The 20,860-nt window shown below is 38.8% G+C and overlaps 1 protein-coding gene across 3 annotated transcripts in view; it reads right to left on the reverse strand.

Annotated features, from left to right (window-relative positions):
* ANP32B (acidic nuclear phosphoprotein 32 family member B) overlaps positions 1-19,073 on the reverse strand; it is a 36,103-nt gene extending 17,030 nt beyond the window's left edge. The window contains exons 1-2 of one of the 3 annotated variants that reach the window (XM_007433775.4): positions 18,854-19,069; positions 12,216-12,365 (exon numbers count right to left, since the gene is read on the reverse strand). In XM_007433775.4, the coding sequence (XP_007433837.2) occupies positions 12,216-12,365; positions 18,854-18,907 (204 nt within the window). In that variant the 5' untranslated portion in view covers positions 18,908-19,069. Of the gene's footprint in view, positions 1-12,215; positions 12,366-18,853 lie in introns of all 3 variants that reach the window. The other 2 variants (XM_007433776.4, XM_025170235.2) reach the window with 2 other exon arrangements.
* Positions 19,074-20,860: the final 1,787 nt, after the last annotated feature.

Consider the following 20,860-nt stretch of genomic DNA (forward strand, 5'->3'; position numbering starts at 1 on the left):
CCCTCTCTTTCTCCTTTCTTGTTAGTTTCGTCTATTCTCCCCCAAATGGGGAGACATTCTTCACTGAGGGACCTTTCCTTATTCTTTCTTGAAGTTGGAAGTTGGTGTTTGGTCATTGTGTGTCCTTGTTGTCCAAAGGTTTCATCCATCTTTCCTTGTCTAGCTTATCCTGAAAGCCAATCTTTTCCTCTGACATTTTCATAACATTTTTTCTTCTCATTTTCACTTATCTCTTTCCAGAATTTCCAAGTAGAGATGTGCCAAATTTGTTGATATAGCAAAATTTTCTCTGGAATTTTATGTTCCCAGATATGATGAGTTTGTGCATCTTACTCCTCAGGTTCTCTTTTGCTTAAGTATACCGAATCAGTTCCTTACATTATATGTTGCATGTCCTCCAGCTGAATGGCACACCTATTCCATTTTAATTTTAACCTCTATAAGTCATGGTTTGAATCTAGAAATGTCCTGGCTGACTGGACTACATTTCTCTATCTTCTGGTTTCTATTATGTAGGCAATTTGACTCCAGTGCTGTGCATCCAGTGATCTTTAGGTGTTAGAGCTTGGGTTTATTTTTTGAAATTGGTATTGCCAATAAACAAATTATTTTCACAGAACTCTATTAACCTATCTCCTTATCCAACTTTTACATTCCAATCACCCATTTATAGAACAATGCAATCTTGTTTTAATAGACCATTTGGGGGAGAGTATTAATTAGGTTTAAAGTTAAATAAAAAAGGATGTCATCACAATTATTTGTGCCATTTTCTTACTGATGTGAATTACATAAATTGATGCAGATGTTGTAAAATTAATGTACATTTAACTACCTTGGTTGGACTACTTTGATGCAATGGATTTGTCTGTTATTTCTGGAGACTATTTGGACAGAAATTTGGTTTACAGGTAGTCCTCATTTAGCAAATGCCGCATTTAGTGACTGTTCACAGTTACAATGGTGATGAAAAAGTAACTTTACAACTAATCCTCACATTTATGACCTTCGCAGGTCTGTAAAGCAAAGGAAAGCTGAAATAAGATCATAAGCAGTCACAGATTTACTTAGTGACCACTTCGCTTAACAATCAAGTTGCCGGTCCCAAATGTGGTCACTAAATGAGGACTACAGGTGACCCTGACTATCTTTTCCAGCTTGAAACTAACAAGAGTCATCAGTTTCATACCTTTGGCTTTTGTTTGCCTCCTAACCACTCCTCCACCCTTTAGAATGCTCACTTGACGCTGGACAATTAACAAGAAGGGATGTGTAAATGTTTGTATTTACATTCATGGGAGAAAAAGGGATTAGAAGAGAGTAAGCAGGCACACAATGGGGAATGTGCTGGTGCTGGCAACTGCAAGTATGCTTGGCAAATAACTGGTGTATTGGCCACTGTGTGCCTTTTTACTCTCTTCCAATCTCTTCTCCAACCTCTCTACTCTGCCGGGGGAGGGGGAACAACAAGTCAGACACAGGGCAACAAGTACTGACTGTAATGGTGGTCACGTGACTGAAGGATGCTGCTAACAGCATAAATGGTTGTAAACTGGCCATAAAGTTATTTTTTTCAGCACCATCAAACCTTGGAATGGTTGCTGAATGAGTGGTCGGTAAGCGAGGACTACTTGTACTGCATCTGAAAACTGCTAAATGGAGGTCCATTAAAGCAAAAACTATTATATCTTTTCCTGGTGTTACATTTAGCCCTTCTTGCAACTACCATTGAAATCCCTCAGTATCTTCCACCATTCCATCTGATATGCATACCTTGTGTGAGATGGACGGCTATATAAATATGATAAATAAATAAATACACTTGTATAACACTGTTTTCAGTAATTCTACAAAACTGTCATTTATTGGATTATAGTTAGCTGCTGCTGCTGCTATTACTACTACTGCTGCTGCTGCTGCTACTACTTGTACACTGCCTGACTCCCAACGACTCTGGGTGGCTCACAATAATCAAACAAATTACAATAAAATTGATAAAAGATGGCAAGAAGGACACACCAGATGGAATAAAGCAATCACTGCCACTTTATTTCTTCCAATGGAGCTAAATAATGTATCATATAATAATCTGATTTAAAGTGGCACATTCCAGCCCATCTTGATTCATTTATTCCTAAGATATCCAATTGAGCATGCTTCATTTCCACTTTGACTGTTCCAAGTTTATCTTGGTTCATGCTTGTCACATTCCTTGTTCTGACTGTACACATATTTGTAAGATGAGCAAGTCCTTTTTAAACATGACACCATCAATTATCACACCTCCTTAAGGATTTAAAACTGGTGCTTTTCCCCAGTCACTGAATAAGTGCCTTATGACTTGAGGTGTCATCATTTGTCTTAAATGTTTCAGCCATGTCAAAACAGGTTTCTGGCAACAATACAAAGATGGTTTGCCATTGCCTTCTCCCAAGATTTTATTTTGAAATTCCTTGCCCTAGGTGGGTTGGCCTCTCTCAAGCCTGCATCCTATTTGCCCTCACCCCCATTGTGAATTAACTTTAGCTTATCTCTCTCCTTTTTACCTTGTGGCAAAAGTGATTCAATCAAGACCTCACACTTTCAGGATCACTGATGCTAGTGAACTCTCATATCACATCAATGTGGTAATTTCCTGGGAGACGTTAAGCAAATACATAATAATTTGAATAAACAATATACTGTACTGAAGTGTTTCATTTTTATAGAATTGCATACATTAAACTTATTTATGTACTGGATAAATAAGTATACCCAAAAAGGGCATTTGAGGGGAAAAACAAATTAATCAATTGTTTGAAATAGCCTTGTTTTTTTTAGTTTTAGTTCATTTGAATTACTATTATGATGTATATTTTTCCTTGTAATACCACTGTTTTATTGATTTATCTTTGCTAGATTTTCCCACAATATGTAAAAACTCCACTTAAAAAATGATTAAATAAGGAATTGCAAACAGGTGCTACATGACTGCCTACCTGCACTCCAAAGCACTTTTTTTTGCTTTCAAATCCAAAGTATTGCAGAGCCCTATTAAATAATGTGTAGAATATAAAACAATTTAAAAAAACCTATTAAAGCTATGCAGCAATCCAGATTTGAAAGAGAAAATGTGATTCAGAGGATACACAGGTATGTACATAGCACTAGTTGGGAACATCTTAAACCAAATGTAACCAGGAAAATACATAGCTGCTTTAAGATGTGACTCACAGGTGCCATATGTACTCTAAATCACATTGTCCTCTTCACATCTAGATTACTGAGCAGCTTTAAAAGGCATAATTAAAACAATTGGAAAAGTTAAATTGAACAAAATAATGTGTTGTTATATTTGCATTTGAATAAGATATTCAGTTTGATTTGGATTGATGACACAATTATGACTTGAATACTTGTTAAGCTAAATCACACACCAATCTTAAAGGAAAACTATTGTACAACGAAAACACAATGACTGCATTCCATGAAGTCAACAGACTTCCTCATGCTAAGGACAGTTTTACAACCCCTACAGTTAATCATGTAAGAGACGGGAGGTTCCAAAAAGAAAACAAAATCAGACACAATACAGCTTTCCATTTCCCCCATTTTTATGAGATAACTGTTTACTGCTATCAATATTTTGCCTTGCACACATCAAAGTCTAGTAACAAATCTTTAATCTACCAAATGGTTAGAGATCCTACTCTCATCAGTTTACTGTCATGCCTAGGACTGTTATGCCAATTTCCCTTTTATCTGTGTAGTTACAGGAGAGGAGGAATGGGGGAAGATGACTGGTTGTCCAAACTCTTATTTCTAAACTCAAATCTTGATCTAGAGCAAGCTGTTCTTTCCCCATCTTGGTGATGCTATAAAATAAAAAAGTATCCAACCATATTGCAATTTTATAATGTTAAATGTTCAATCTCTACATTTCATAATATCATTTTCCCACATGGCCAAGTAGTTATCTATGTGTCCTCCAAATAGTACTAAAACCAGATTCCTTGCAAAACTACAACTTTTTTGGCAAATTAAGAATATGTATTGCTTTATCTTATTTTTTTCTATTTCTGAGACATGTTGATATAAAATATGTAATGTCACTTGCCTGCAACAAGTAGAGCTAAATTGGGGGTGTGATGTGTACATAATATCTGCCCTTTTCACTGAACTATCTTCCTAAAGCATTCAGCATGAACACTTGCAAAAGGTTCTGAAAGTCTCTTCAATTCAGAAAGTTCACCAGGAGACCTCTAGGTCTATAAAGGTTCTCTAAGTGTGAAAATTCTGTAAGCATGTTCAGCTGAAAGTACTCACAGATCATTTTGAGGATCTTTATGTTATTTCTATAAAGATCTAAAACAAAATGTTACAAATCTATTTTTTACTCATCTCCCCTTTTAAATGAATATAAAAAACTCATGACTGCCTTTCAAACCTGGCTCTACCAATAATTTTATTCTAAAATTACATATACTCAATGTCCCCTCCCAATACTAGTGCTACCTATCTGTAAGAAAATATTCACACATAGATTGTGTAGAAATCATTCTATGCGTGTTACTATCTTTAACATTCCCAGCTTCATTATAATCTACCCAGTATAATCATGTTTTTTTTTAAGAGTGACGCAGACTCGTATAGCATGTCTATAAAGACAGTTCTGATTAAAGTTAAGAGTATTTAGTGTGTAAGGAGCACACTCTACTATTGTTGACAATTTTATCCCAAGTTTTATGGGAAGATTCTAACTGTTTGGAAAATCTGCAAATTAAAACTGACTTTAGATACTATGGAATTTGTCTCTATGCTTCAGCAAAAAACATAAATATTAGTTTTACATAAAACATATACAGGTTATGTATCTGCAGTGAATTCTCATTGGAAACCATCTTTAGTTCAGAAGATTTTGGCAGAGAAGTCACTTCCATTATGCATACTACTAAAAGGTAATTCTACCTTTACTTCCTGATGACCCAGCAATACCCAACAAGTTAAAAGCTTCTGAAGAGAGGTAAGAGAGTGGTTAGTATGACTATATAGATAACCATTCAAAGAACCACAGTTAGAACTAAGCAATTTGTTCTTCGTCATGGTCTCTGCATTCATGTGTATGGCTGAATAGTAAGCTTAGCTCAAGGTGGTAGGCTGGTGCCATCACCATGCTACTACAGAAGACCGTATCACTCTGGCAAAACAAAACATCAGCCCTGGCCTCAAAGGGTATTCTGTAGTTCTTTATAAAAATCAGTAGAAGGGTCTACATTGGAACTCTGCAGAACTCAGGCAAAGACACACCCTGAAAAAAAAATGAAATACTGTAAATTCAATGACAGCTGGTAAAATGAAACCAGAGAAAGCCTGCCAACTAAAAACATAAGACAATAGCAGCTTTAGTTTGTCCACACAATTATTTGATGGAGGAAAGACTAGCATTCCTCAAACTATCATAGTTCAAACAGACAAGAGGAAGCATGCAAAGCCTTAGTGCAATCAATGTAAACAGCTAATGTACAATGCACTTTGAACCAACCCCTCCACCCAAAATGCTCCAAATCTGAAGTGGGGAAAATCTAGAATAGGGGAAAGCCTAGTGGTTCACAGAGTTGCATTTAGCCTCCTTTTCTGAAGGAAGATAAGTTCAGATAACCTTCCCAGGAAGATGGAAGATCCCTTAGGGAGTATATAATGGAGAAACCCATTTCGCAACTTCAGTACTCCCCTCTAGCATGGAATGTTTCAGAGGTAGGTAGTTGCTTGAAGTGCTTCACAAATTGCTTCATTAATTGATGCAGAAACACACATTGTAGAACTTACTGGGGAACAGACAACAACAACAACAACAAAGACTCTACAGTACATCAGTACACCTTAAGGGGTAACAAGAACTGAAAAAAAAAATCTGAAATGACCAAATAAAAGAAGAAACACATGGAGAGAACTGGCCACATTTCCTTTTGTACAAAAACATTGTTGAAAGCTGCAAGTCCAACCCAAAATTGTCAGGCAGGGAGCTACATCATAAAACTCAGGGACAGAAGAGTTGAGTGATACAGTGGGGCAAAAAAGTATTTAGTCAGCCACCAATTGTGCAAGTTCTCCTACTTAAAAAGATGAGAGAGGCCTGTAATTTCCATCATAGGTATACCTCAACTATGAGAGACAAAATGAGAAAAAAAATCCAGAAAATCACATTGTCTGATTTTTAAAGAATTTATTTGCAAATCATGGTGGAAAATAAGTATTTGGTCACCTACAAACAAGCAAGATGTCTGGCTCTCACAGACCTTCTTTAAGAGGCTCCTCTGTCCTCCACTCGTTACCTGTAGTAATGGCACCTGTTTGACCTTGTTATCAGTATAAAAGACACCTGTCCACAATCTCAAACAGTCACACTCCAAACTCTGCTATGGCCAAGACCAAAGAGCTGTCGAAGGACACCAGAAACAAAATTGTAGACCTGCACCAGGCTGGGAAGACTGAATCTGCATTAGGCAAGCAGCTTGGTGTGAAGAAATCAACTGTGGGAGCAATAATTAGAAAATGGAAGACATACAAGACCACTGATAATCTCCCTCGATCTGGGGCTCCATGCAAGATTTCACCCCGTGGGGTCAAAATGATCACAAGAAGGGTGAGCAAAAATCCCAGAACCACACGGGGGGACCTAGTGAATGACCTGCAGAGAGCTGGGACCAAAGTAACAAAGGCTACCATCAGTAACACACTACGCCGCCAGGGACTCAAATCCTGCAGTGCCAGACGTGTCCCCCTGCTTAAGCCAGTACATGTCCGGGCCTGTCTGAAGTTTGCTAGAGAGCATTTGGATGATCCAGAAGAGGATTGGGAGAATGTCATATGGTCAGGTGAAACCAAAGTAGAACGTTTTGGTCTAAACTCAACTCGTTGTGTTTGGAGGAGAGAGAATGCTGAGTTGCATCCAAAGAACACCATACCTACTGTGAAGCATGGGGGTGGAAACATCATGCTTTGGGGCTGTTTTTCTGCAAAGGGACCAGGACGACTGATCCGTGTAAAGGAAAGAATGAATGGGGCCATGTATTGTGAGATTTTGAGTGAACACCTCCTTCCATCAGCAAGGGCACTGAAGATGAAATGTGGTTGGGTCTTTCAGCATGACAATGATCCCAAACACACCACCCGGGCAACGAAGGAGTGGCTTCGTAAGAAGCATTTCAAGGTCCTGGAGTGGCCTAGCCAGTCTCCAGATCTCAACCCCATGGAAAACCTTTGGAGGGAGTTGAAAGTCCATGTTGCCCAGCGACAGCCCCAAAACATCATTGTTCTAGAGGAGATCTGCATGGAGGAATGGGCCAAAATACCAGCAACAGTATGTGAAAACCTTGTGAAGACTTACAGAAACCGTTTGACCTCTGTCATTGCCAACAAAGGATATATAACAAAGTATTGAGATGAACTTTTGATACTGACCAAAGACTTATTTTCCACCATGATTTGCAAATAAATTCTTTAAAAATCAGACAATGTGATTTTCTGGATTTTTTCCCCATTTTGTCTCCCATAGTTGAGGTATACCTAGGATGAAAATTACAGGCCTCTCTCATCTTTCTAAGTGGGAGAACTTGCACAATTGGTGGCTGACTAAATACTTTTTTGCCCCACTGTACACTTGAGTATCGTTCAATCAAAAGAAAGTCCCTCCTACCTGGCAATGAAACGTACAATATCTGAGAAGACACAAAAGCACTGGCAATCAGGGTTGTCAGCCATAAAGATGTAATCAGAAAGAATCATGCAGTGGTATAACTACCACAACAATCAATCGTACTGGGGTCAAGGAAACACATAGAATAGTAATTGATTCTAACTGAAAAGGTATCCTCTAACAATACCGGGTTATGTCCTTTTTCTTGCAGAAAACACTATACTGGGCATTCTTTACAGGAACACACAGGTCCACTGAGGGTGCTTCCCACTGGAGTACCCATTCACAGTTATCATCTATTGGAAAATTAGGGCATCTATCAGTGCACTGAGTGACTCCATTAAACAGATGATACATTAACTTCCATGAGAAATACACCTATCCAAAGGTACATAGACATGAGGTACCTAAGCTCTCCTTGCTTGCTGATATACTGAACAAGCTGAACAAAATGTTATGTTGTGCAATGTGGCCAATAGTCAACATGGGGGTGAATGTGTATGCCAAACAGATGCATACATCTAACAACCATAACCATACACTGTGACATATGGAAGCATGTACCGCTGGGATCCATTCAGGAAAACCAATCCCCTCAACGTAACAAAAGAAGTTAATCCAAAAGGTGACCATCCTGAATTTATTGGGCTAGATATTATCTGAGTTGCGAAGATCTGTCAGTTTCACTTCATTGTCAGTTATGGGGATGACAAAAGAATCAAATCCACTTCCCATCTGAGAGTCTGGTATTTGTTCATACTTCCTTTTGGAGTGCAGCAACAACTTATACACTGACAGCTGAGCTGGAAAGAATAAGTAATAAATACTGCAAGGCTTGAATTCTACTGCATACCCCATAGCTATTGTAGTCCAGACTAAGACTCCGTAGTGTTGGATTTCCATGTTTATAGAGAGGACATGCTAGTGGGAACTGAAGTAGTGGTCCTGGAGATTATATGCTAAATCAAAGGTGACACTTAGGAGCATTTCTGAAGATCTTTTGTAAAGCAGGGGGCAGCAGTTTTGAGAGAGGTTGTCCCCTTATGTTGCACATTAGCTTACGGCAACTGCAATGCTAGAGAAGGGCAACTTAACTTCAACTATGGGACCTATTTGCAGCAGAGGTACTGCTACTTCCCAACAGGATGCATTTCCATGCAGTATTTGGGGTTTTAATTTCCTCCATAGTGTTAGCTGTACTCTGGCAGAACAATACTTCTGTGATGAGCAGGAGATCTTCCACCATGTTCTGAGCCTAGAGACACCAATGGTCCTGATCAGATGTAGCAGCAGAAAGCAGTAACTCCTGTTAAAGTGGTCAGCCACATATGCGGTTGTGTTATACTCAACAGTGTTCATCTGCAGCTTGGAGACTTGGGAGGCCTCTGCTAAGAAAACGGAAGCAAGGTCTCATTTATCATCTAGTAGATACAGTAGAAAATAGGTCATCTTTTCACAAAGAAAAATCCAATATTAGCCATTATAGGCTTGGAAATTGCCACTCAAAACAATAACTTTGTAGACCAAGAACATATGAAAAGTATCCAATTTGTGTTTGACTTTATCAATAGGCGGCACGTACACTTTGTACTAGATTCTTCTGTGCTACCTCAACTACCAGTGATTTCAAAGCCAAATGCTAGGACAAAACTGGTACCTCTGCTGTTGCAACAGCTTTTTGGTTAGAGGCATAGAGGCTGGCTTTTGCCGTACATTTCTTACCAATTTCAACAAAGCCAGTGATATTGGCAATATTTCTGGAGCATAAGCATCTGAAGACAACAGAATACTGCATCATCTATTGGAGATGGGATTTGCTATAACTAAAGATCAAGAACCTCAGGCAATCTGATCGGCTGTTCAGCATGTGTTTGACTTTGTTCAGAATGAGATCCCACTGACTGGTCTCCAACCATGGGGTCCAGAGAAAAGGGTAGATCTTTCTGATTCCTCCAAATCAGAAGAGTATACCTGGTGGTCAGATGGCAAGTCATCAGAAGAAAGAGCACTACATTAGCACTTAGAAGAAACAGGTGGTTGTGCAGTTATGGCTGCAGTCTCTTTCAGTTGAGATCTGCTCCCTTGCTTGGGCTGGTCAAGGTCATGCCTTGGCAGTGGGAGGCTGCCCAAGGTATGGGCTCTGAAGACTTTGAGATTATGTATGAGGTTCTTCTCTGTTGGATCAAGTGGCTTGGAGAAATGAAGGAATAATCTGATATCGATAGCATAGATCTCAGTGTGGTATCCTTAGCAAGGCTGCAAGTAAGATGTGGACCAGGTCCAAGGGGGTATTTCACAACAGAGTGAAGTACCTTGTTGAACATTTGTACAACCTATTGTAAAAATCCCATTATGCACACTATACCAAAAAGGTTGGGGATCTCTGTCCCATACAAACTATTATCAATGCAGTACCTCAATTTTTAAAAGTACTGCACTGGTGTATCTTACTGAGTTGTTATGTCTTAAATAATCACAAACATATCCATAAAGATACTTCCAAATAGTTATAAATTTCTGTCCAACAGCGTTTATAATACACCTTGCACCATGCTTTTTTTTAATTAATTCTATACACACACACCTTTTGGAAAACTTGAGTATTTTAGAGCATACAACACTGATTGATTGATTGATTGATTGATTGATTGATTGATTGATTGATTGACTGACATGCTAAATCAAACCATGGTTGATTCAGGGAACTGATCCCTCACCGAGCAACTCATTACATGGTAATATTTACAAACAATTCTCCTTTAATTTTTCTCCTTAACTATTGGAGACAAGAATTATAGCAGTTGTAGCTAAAATGTATATATATACGTATTTGTATATAATATGCATTCCAATCAAAATATAGTGCAATCATTTTAGAACAGACATTACAAATAAGATTATAGCAATATACTAATGTCTTAATGATGAAGTGACTAAGAAAGATGCTAGGGAGCAGAGCCGTACAATGCTTTGGATTTGCAAGGAAAAAGGTGCTTTGGAATACGTGCGGGTATGATAGTGGCATCCATCTGCAAGTCTTTAATTCAAATATGAGGTTCCCAGGATTGAGTGGTAACTGTGAAGGGTTCTTGGGAAAAGGTGTGGCTTCTTTAAGGAGTTCCAGACAGATGCTAAATTTGCACTTACGTGCACTCTGAAGCATCTTTTTGCTTTTAATTCTGAAGTGCTACATAGTCTTATGTGGGAGATATGGGGTAGAGAGTACCCTGTTTTCTAGTGTATATTGTTTAAGCATATTAATGTACTTCTTCCATACTCCTGGCTGCTAACTATTATATAATATGCCTAATAGTTTTAACAGCAACTATAATCACAGGCAATTTCATCTATTCATCTATAAACACAGTACCATCTGGGAAATGTCATCAAAATTTTGCCAGTCCATATTTTCATAACTAACTGAAAGCACTAAATGCTTGACTCCTCCCCCGTTACCACTGTCATTTCTAAAAGGCAGAACACAGAAACTACAAGGTGCTTCTAATGTTTCATTCTCCAGATCTACAACAGGCTACAGATCTTGTTGCTAGCAACAGATGTAGGAGTAACCATTACGGCTGTGTACTGCTTCAGATTCGAAACCAAAAAGGTGCTTTGGAGTATGAATATATCATCTGTCTGCTGTGAGTTGTAGCTCTGTACTGTTTGTCCAGCCTTCTGCTCTAAAGCACCTTTTTGCCTTTATAGCCTTAATAACCATTTCTTCCTCTTAGTCTCTAGCAACCCATCTCCTAAACATACAAATAAATGCATAGTTTTACAATCTCTTAGCTGCTTTCCTAGAATGGCTTCTTTTACACTTTGAACGTTGTTCCAGCATCTTTCTGACTACTTTCTCCTCAAACTCAATTATATTGTGTTCCAGAGAACTTCAAAGCTTCAAAAATATACAGTTGAATCCAAAGAAGACAAATAAGGTAAAAGATAGTTGGCTGGAAGTATTTCTCAAGCTTTTATGCTGCTTCAATCATAGCCAATTCAAAGTACCATACACTCCAATTCAGCAAACAGGTTAAAAAAATACAGTAACGTAATATAACAGTAACCTAATTCAAGTCATTCTATGGTGAGGAATAATCATATCAATTAGCTGAACCATCATGTAGTGCAAAGAGGATCCCAACTTTAAAATCAGGTACTAAAGTCTTCCTGGAAAAGCCAGGTCTTAATAGGATTAGCGCTGATTTAATTCTGCAGGGAAGATTGTTCCACAGAAAGGCAGCAAGAGAAAAGGATCACCTTCATGGTGGCTGATGGTAACTCTCATTTAGAGTGGGGACCCAAAGAGAACCCTATCTTCCAGATCTTGCTAGACAGGCAGATATTGTTGGGAGCTGTTAGTCCCAAGGATTTAGTACTAGGGTCATTGCAAAATAGTAATTAAGAAGACAAGGGAGAGGTTTTTTTCCTTCCAACTGAGTTACGTGCCATTAAGTTGGTGTCAACTCTTAATGACCACATAAACAGACCTTCTCCATGATATTCTGTCCCCAAATGAAATAACAGACAAGACCATTACCTTTTTCAATTTGGGGAGTTTAGGGAGATTCGAGACAGAGACCAGTCCAACATTTATTAAGCTGAGAAACTCCAAGTTCACAAACTCTCCTGAGAGTCCCTCAATTTCGCCATTGTTTGATCTGCAGTTATCAAGAACAAGCTCTTTGACCTGAAACACACACACACACAATGAAGTATTATTTATTTGTTGTATTGTTATAACTCTCAATATCAGGAATTCTGTGGATGATGCATAATCAAGTAAAACATTATAAACAGTAAAATAATAGAACACTATAAAAATCAACATATAAAGCAATATAACAGATGTGATCAAACCAAAAATACCAATAATGGCAATAAATAATAAAGAGGATGGAAAATACCATAATGAAGGCATCAAACAAGCTTCACTGTGTTCTGTAGCCAGGGCACCACTACGAGTGGATCTTTTCTCTGGCAATCATCCAACTTCATCGCTAGATGGAGGCACCTTGACATGGTCCTTGGGTAAAGATCTTGGAGTTCTGCTAAGTAAATACAGGACCCACTCTTTCAGGTATGCTGCCCTCAAATCATTTAGGTCTTTATGTATATTAATACCACCACTTTCAGTTAGATCTGGAAATGGACTGGTAGCCAGTATAGATGGCAAAGTAGTAGCATAATGTGATTGCATACCTCAGTTAGTAGTCTACTGTGGCTTGTTTTTAACTAAATGTTTTATATTGTTTTCAAAGGCAGCCCCGTGTATAATGCATTACAATAATACAAACAGGAGGTTACTAGAGCATGAATAACTACTGCTAAGCTATTTCTGTCCAGTTATGTCATAGCTGCTTTATTAGCCAAAGACGATAAAAAGTGCTGTGAGCACCCCTTAGCCTCTAGTGACAATGATGGGTCTAAAAGTTTCTCCTATTTCATAAGACAGAGTTAACCTGCAGCCCCTGAGCTTCCTTTTTTAGCTCCTGGAGCTGCCCTGAGTATAATTGCTAAAAAACTGGTGGTTTGACATGAAAAATAGACCATAAGTCCTAAAATGGCTTACAACAAACAAATAAATAAAAAAAAGGCTCAATCATATTATACTACTGCTATACTTTGCCACCTCTACTACCAGCCCATTTCCAAGCCCTGGTTGTAAGTGCTGGTATTGACATATAAATAAACAGCTTAAAACCAGCTTATCCGAAAAGATGTCTCCTATATTGCCTGCCAGGACTCCAGGTTTGCACCACAGGGCCTTCTCAAGGTGCCTCTCTCCAGGAAGCAAGATGGGTGGTTACAAGAAAAAAGGGCTTTTTGGCAAAGATACCCTATCTATGGAACACCTTTACCAGTGAGACTTGCTTGGTACCTTCCTTATGTAAAATAGGCTTAAAAGAATTAACACACACACACACACACACACACATACACATAAACACAAGGGACTGAAAAGTCCTCCACATATCCCAGAAAACTAAAAACATAACTCTCAGTCCCACCCATCTGCATAATTACCCTGGCTACTGTAGCCCTCAAACTTCTCCCAAATGTTAAATGATCCTTAGCCACCAGAAAGTTTCCCCTCCTTGCTTAATAGAAAAAAAAATAGGATGAACACCATTTGACTATTTACAGTGAGAATTTTAAACATCTTAACAAAACAGAGCTACAGTGCTCTTTTAAGCTAGAGTGGCATGTAAATGAAACCAATGACTTCCTATTTATCTAAAGCAGTTTCTTTCTTGAGATGACATCTTAGTGTGAGATGTGCAACAAAGACGAGCAACAAAGATTATCAGAATAATTTGCAACAGGCTCTTATTAGTCCATTTTGACTCCTTCTGCCTAAAGAGATGGCTAAGGACATTCCTTCATTGGTTTGGTTAGCATGATGATCTGGAACCTGTGGGCATTTTAGATTTAACTTTAGAATATTACAGTAACATACTCTAACTTCCGTGAAAGGCTGCATCAGTTGTATTACAATATAATGTTTGTGTTATATGAAACATATGAGAGAGTTTGTGTTGATGACTGAATATAACAATGAAGGCATTGGCATTTATGCTTATAAATACATTCAGAGGATCAAAACATTACTTTTCATTCAATGGAAAAAGTCCCAGAAAGCTAAGGCTGTGTAGGCCTTGGTCTCTTAGTAAAGGGGGCAGACTTTGAAGACAGATCACCAGGTAATTTGGTAGAAAGAAAAAGCATGAGACAAGAATAGCAAGTCCTGTGAGAAAAGGAGCTGAAAGTATTGAAATCAGAAGACTTGTGGGAAGAAATATGGTTTGGGAATAAGCATTATCCTGCCAAAACAAGCTGGCCCAAAATCCTCAGGAAACAACACAGAAGAACCCAGTGTGGCAGTAGTGAGGAAATCTTTGGATCTGCACTACTGTTACTGTAAGAAAGAATCTACTCTAACAAAAAGCTTGTGAAAATAAGTCAGGATGTAGATTGGTTAGAATTATATAACCTGCATTTCTGTGTCTGATTACTAATATTATATTTAATTTTTTAAATTCTGTCTCTGTGCCATTCATACTTCCACCTTCAAAAAACATTATCAAGGTTTAAAAAAACAGATTTGGGGATTCTTTTCAAGGAAAAAAATCTGTCACTGCTAATTACTCATCTCTTTACCTCAGTGTTTCTCACCTGTAAAAATAATATTAATTATTCTTCTGTCTTTGACCAGCTTGGGAATTTTGCACTAGCATATATACCTGATTTGAATTAGATAAAAATCTGCACTTCTATATGCAAGTCATTTCAATTAGGCTCATGGAGCATGAAAGTTAATTGTCTCTCTCTGACCCAAACGCATAAAGTTCTACTATTTGCATGAAGCTCTGCCATCTCTCAATACACTTTTTGGGAACTTCATTCAAAATGGCAGAACTTCATTTTGCAGTTGACTTCACTTGGTGGTTCTCAGGTATGTAGTAAACAAACACACACATGCACACATTATAATTAATGTAGATTCCACAAGCCTGAGCTCTGTCCAAATCTTTTCTGTGTGCCACTGATCATTCATTCAAACATTTTTCCCAAAATAGGCTTATGCAAGGTGTAGAATTAGGGTGGCTGGGGTGGGTCTTCCGGGCTGTGTGGCCGTGTTCTGGAAGCAGTTCTCTCTGTGCCCAGCTCCTGTCTGTGCTCCTGCCCTCTGAAGATGCCGGTCACAGATGTTGACGAAACATTAGGAAACAAAACTTCCAGAACACGGCCACACAGCCCGGAAGACCCACACCAGCCATCGTATTCTGGCCATGAAAGCCTTCAACAATACAATGTAGAATTAGGCTTTCCAAGACAGTGTAGTTAGTTGAGAAATTTAAAAAACTCTATATGGATTATACTCTGGATTTCTAAACTACAATGGATAACAAAAACGCATAATTCTTGGGCTACAATCTTGCACCAAGTTATAATCAAACAGGTTTAAAGTACAATCTCATCTCTCTACTTGGGAACATTCCTCATTCGTCCAATAGAACTTACTTCCTATTGAAAGATTTTAGGACTGCTGCTTAGTTCTTAGATAAACTTAGCAATTATAGTAAGGAATGTGTAAAAACTATTACTTCATTTTGGCTTGCATGCTCTTGTAATTTAAAGCCATTTATTTCTAGCTACATAAAAATCAATTTGGTCCATTCCTTTTACTATGCAGCAGGCTACTTTCCTCTTATTATGAAGGACGTTGCACTTGAAGTTAAAAGAAAACACGCAGAGACCCAATTTACTAATTTGCATGTTGCTATACAAAACAGACATCTAAAACAATTAAGAAATAAGAGATGAGATAATTTGGAAATTAAGAATGTATTGGAGATGTTTGCTTCCAGAAAGTTCTTAATAAAACAATCTAGCTCATAGCTTTATTATTGAAGCAGAAGCTTCATTTCATATCAATTCATTTAAAATACACTTTAATTCCAATAAGTAACTTTCCCCATTCTTGCCCAGCAGTGACAATCTGGTAAAACAATACTATTCTATTCCTAACCAATACAAGCAACAACTTTTGCAGCCACACTACTTAATTGTGAAAATCAGCAAGCATCTTCCCTCTAAAAGAAGGCATATTAGGGATTTTATCTGGTCATGCCAAACTTGGTCCAACCCCAAGGGTTGTCTAGTATTATAGCAGAATGCAAGTCTCTGCATAGATAATTCTGCAGTGAGTTCATAATAAAAAGAACTGGAACCACAAAAGATGTCCAGCTATAATATTTGTTTGCTATCCTTACTGCTACCGTTATTTTAAAAACTTATCCACTATTCAAATATAATGCAGAATTGACTGCCTTTCAACTGTTAGCATTATATACTTCCTATTTATTTTAGCAGATAGGAACAAACAATTCAATTCATGTTCCTTTTTCTAGTCAAGTAATTTTTATGAAATTAAAACAAGACCACCTGCTTGTGTGTTCTGAGTAAGCTTTCAAAGCAATTTTAACAGAGGCCAAATTCAGTACTAAGGACGTAATTAATACAACATGTACTTTTCAAACTGCTAAATCAGCACATAGATTACATAGTATACTCTCATAATCGGTTTCTTAACAAAGTATTTTCAAAATTTGTAATATGATAATGCATCTTGTACTAAGCTTATAAATTTATCAGCGTAAAGAGGAAGGAGTAGTTTGTCCTTTACTAGAGACTCCAAATAAATACTTATTGATCTTTTTAGTCAACTTCTACCAAAAGTGCTTAAATACATGCAATAGTTGTACAGAATTGTAAATGCAGTTCTACTTCCCATGTTTACAAATGATTATGTGAGCAATGTTTATATAAACATTAGCAATATATTATCTGTACCACTTTAATTATAGTCTATTACACTTTAAAATAAATAATTTGGCAAATTCTCTAAATATACTTTCATATTTAAAAAGCCATCCACTTTTTTTAAGGGCCTTAAAAGGGACATGGCAGTGGCTGAATTACTAATCAACAAAATCACATTTTAGCCTACCATGTTATACAAACTCAGTCCATGCAATTTAGTTTATTAGATGTATATTCCACCATTTTTTGTACAATTCAAGGTGGTATACATAGTGTTCCCATTATACTTCAGAGTTGAAAAAAAACTCATAAGTTAACCACAGGCAAGCATATCATGTTAAAGAAAGCTAGTGTCATTCATCTCTTCAAAGTGTATATATGTGAAGGAAAAAATCATCATTAAACAAGGTGACTACAGACTCTTACTGCTTCCTAAGTTTAAAAGAGTACAAGCTCTTGAGCAGGCTTGAAACTGCCTTGGGCTGACAGATGTATAATACAGTAACAGATTGGGGTTGATTGTAAGATACCTGCCAGAAATGGCCTCCACTTTAGCTGGTTAAAAAGCCAAAAGCTCAGCAGATTTAAACTTACAGTATAGAGTACAGGTATTTGCATTATCCACTGGGATACTGTGCCGCTTCAAGATTTTTCTTGTTCGTACTTTTAGGCAGACAGGTATTTTAGCAGAACATGAGAGGCACATCTACAACTTATTGTTTCTGCTTTAAAATAAACAAGTGAAACTTGTTTCACTTTTTCTGTTTTTCTGGCATAAGGGTACATATGATAAGGACTGTTGAGAAAATATAAGAAGGGTTAAAAAAAACAGAAGCAACAGCATGGCTGAAGCTTAGATATGACAGGAAACCATAGGCAGAATATTAAAAACCAGGAAAACCTCTGATTTTCCTTTTAACAAAATCTTTACCGATAGTGGTCCAATTTAATTTAAGAATAATCTAAATAGAACGGCTTCAAAGTATGAACATATTTTTCTGGTCCAATCGCCATTGTAAGGTACCCATTAAAGTCTAAAGTATGTTTTTTATGGTATTAAAATATCTACCCGCCTCCTTTACTGCTTTTAAAAATCAGACTGCAAAATATTTTGTTATATTTTGCGCTACAAAAGCCCTTTGAAGCCAACTTGAGAGCGTTGTAACTGGAAATGCTTCATTACAATTCTCTCAAATTCTTCCACGGAGATCATCAGAGCTTAAATTTGGCTGGAAAACACCTTCAGCTTATTCAGGGTGGGTGAAGAGAGTTTTTGGCGGGAATACAATTTGGTGGGGAGCGGAATAAAGAGGGAGCGCGCGCCCAGCACTTTGCAGCTGTGGTCCGTTTAAAGGGGAGAATAGACAGGCGCGAAGGCCCGAGCGCGCGCGCACGGCCAGAAGCACCGGACGCGGCGTCAAGAAAGAGCGCGCGCCCCTTCTACGCGACGGTTGCCCGTTTAAGAGGGAGAGAACCGCGCGCCGCGGACGGCAGACGAGGCGGACGCGGTGGCTGCCGCGCGCACGCGGAGCACCATCCGCCCCTCTGCAGGGGCAGCCCACGCTCGCAGGACCGACGCAGCAGCGGAACAACATGGCGGCCACGGAGTCCCTTCTCGAGTCCATCAGGCGCATGTTTTCCCCTACAGTCGCAGCTGCGGCGCTTCCTGGCCTCGCCCGCGGATTGGCAATGGCCGCCCTCCGCGCTCATTCAACTGCCCTCCCCTCAGAGCTTTAAATTTAAAACCAGCTCGCTTTCCCCGGGCCGGTGTGCGCGTGTAGAGATGGCGAGAGAACGAGCTGATGAAAAGGGCGGACGTCCCCGGCTTCCCATTTTCCCGCCCAGGCTTACATCCGGCGGGGTCCGGTTTCGTAACTCCAAGTGGATCCGCTTCTTCATGTCCATGACGGCGGCGGGACGAGCGGGACGGGCCCGGGTTCAGGCTCTGCGCGTACAGTGCCGAGTCAACTCGCAGGGAAACAGTGGAGGGGGAGTTGCAGGCAGGAGGAGGGCGGGAGCGCTCGGCGCCTCCTTCGCCGCGGCCGCGACTGCAATTAAACTGGCAACGGGGCCCTTGGCTGAAGGGAGCCGAAGCAAGCCGCTGAAGTGGCCGCCAGGAGGCGCGGCGGAGGCGCCGAAGAGGCTGCCCGGAACTTCCTCGGCCAAACCACACCCTTCTCGCCCCGGTGATAGCGGTGTTGTCTCATCCCTTGCAGTCTTTTTCCAGTGGCGCTGTACTTTCTATAAGGAACATTTGTTCGGACGCTTCTCCGATTAATATCCCCCTCTCCGCAGGAGATTTATACGAGTTTTCCCAGAGCCGCTTCCGACCGAGCATAATGGAAAATTTAGGTTCTCACAAAGTCTGTAATTCTAGCCAAATGCAGCCCGCTATCCAGGTGTGCTGTTTCCCTTCCTGCTTGAAAATGATGGAGTTTTCATCTGATAGCTTTCTTTATGCTTTCTGTGTTTATCTTCGACATAAGAGCCTTGCTGATAGATCAGATGCAAGGCTGGTTTTATACCTGGCACAGAGTATAAAGTTCTATGTGTAACAGCCCTAATTATAGGTTATTGGATAAAAAGACAAAGAGTCCTACTAAACAGATCAGAACACAGCCTAAAACATGGAAATTAGCTATTCTGGGTAACTGTCATGAACAGGCTTGAAACACATACTTAAAAACCTAACTCTGAAAATGTTCATCTTGCTCTCCTTTCATAAATTTTATGTTGACCATCACTTTCCTCTTGCAATCCTTGTTTGTTTTCCCATAGTTGTGGTCTTTTTTTCTTCTCTCATACCCATAAAGGCTAATTGCACAGTAATTTTGATAGTTAGTGCTAAATGCATTCTATTGTTAGAGCAGGAGAAAAGGGGGGATGCCCCTGTAAGGTTACTGAAATTTGACTGCACAGCTTCCTACCATTCTGAGATAGGAAACATGAAAACTATAGTAGGCATCACATTAAAAAAAATCCCCTCTGCCTATCATATCCACATTTCTTACACTGCATAATTCTAAAATATTCATTATATTTCCTGTTTTCTTAGCTAAAAGACTTGGTAGAACTTCCTTCTCATGAGCAGATACTTGTCATTTTAAATCTGACCAGGTAGCAACTTCATAATAGTAATTTATTATTCACCCTGTTGACTGATGAATTCAAGTGGTTTTCTGATGGAAGGATTTCCTGCTGTCATATTTAGAAGTCTTGTTATGCTTTGTGGATTTCTGGAATTTGGAGATAACTTTCATCGGTGACCCAAGGATGTTTATTTTCAATCTCTTTCTAATTCCTAACACATTACTGATTCCTAACACTAACTAGGCAATCCTCTCTTCTTTCAAGATATTGGTTGCATAATAAGTTTATTAAACTGATCTATATGCAACTCCCTGATAAGACTGTGAACGCAGACCTACGGTAGGGTTTCTCTAGCTGCATTCCCATGATATGCACATTGGTCTGCACCCAGACCACAGGACAAATTAGTTAAGATGGAGCACTTTAAGCACAGTTAATAACCAGGTTTTACTGTAGATGTCCTTATTTTAAGCTTGGCATCTGGACCAAGGTAAATATTAAAATCCCATGTTTCTAACTAGACTTCTCATACCTTAAGTATTTTGATTGCATAGACATGAATGGGCATTCTAACCACCCAGTCGTTGGGAGTCTGGGTGGTGTACAAATTTAATAAGTAAACATTGTGGCCTTGTTAGTGATGCAATGATGCAAGATTCATTGAAATAAATGCCACATTTTCTCTGACCAGATCATTTTTGAAAAAACAATGTTTGGGCATGTTATTTGTTAATAACAATGTTACAGAGCTACTGGCATTTTCCCCAA

Source organism: Python bivittatus, unplaced genomic scaffold (genome assembly GCF_059951505.1).
Source record: "Python bivittatus isolate LINGU-HERP-01145 unplaced genomic scaffold, Pbiv_v1 ctg000520_np1212, whole genome shotgun sequence".
In the NCBI taxonomy this organism is placed as follows: domain Eukaryota; kingdom Metazoa; phylum Chordata; class Lepidosauria; order Squamata; family Pythonidae; genus Python; species Python bivittatus.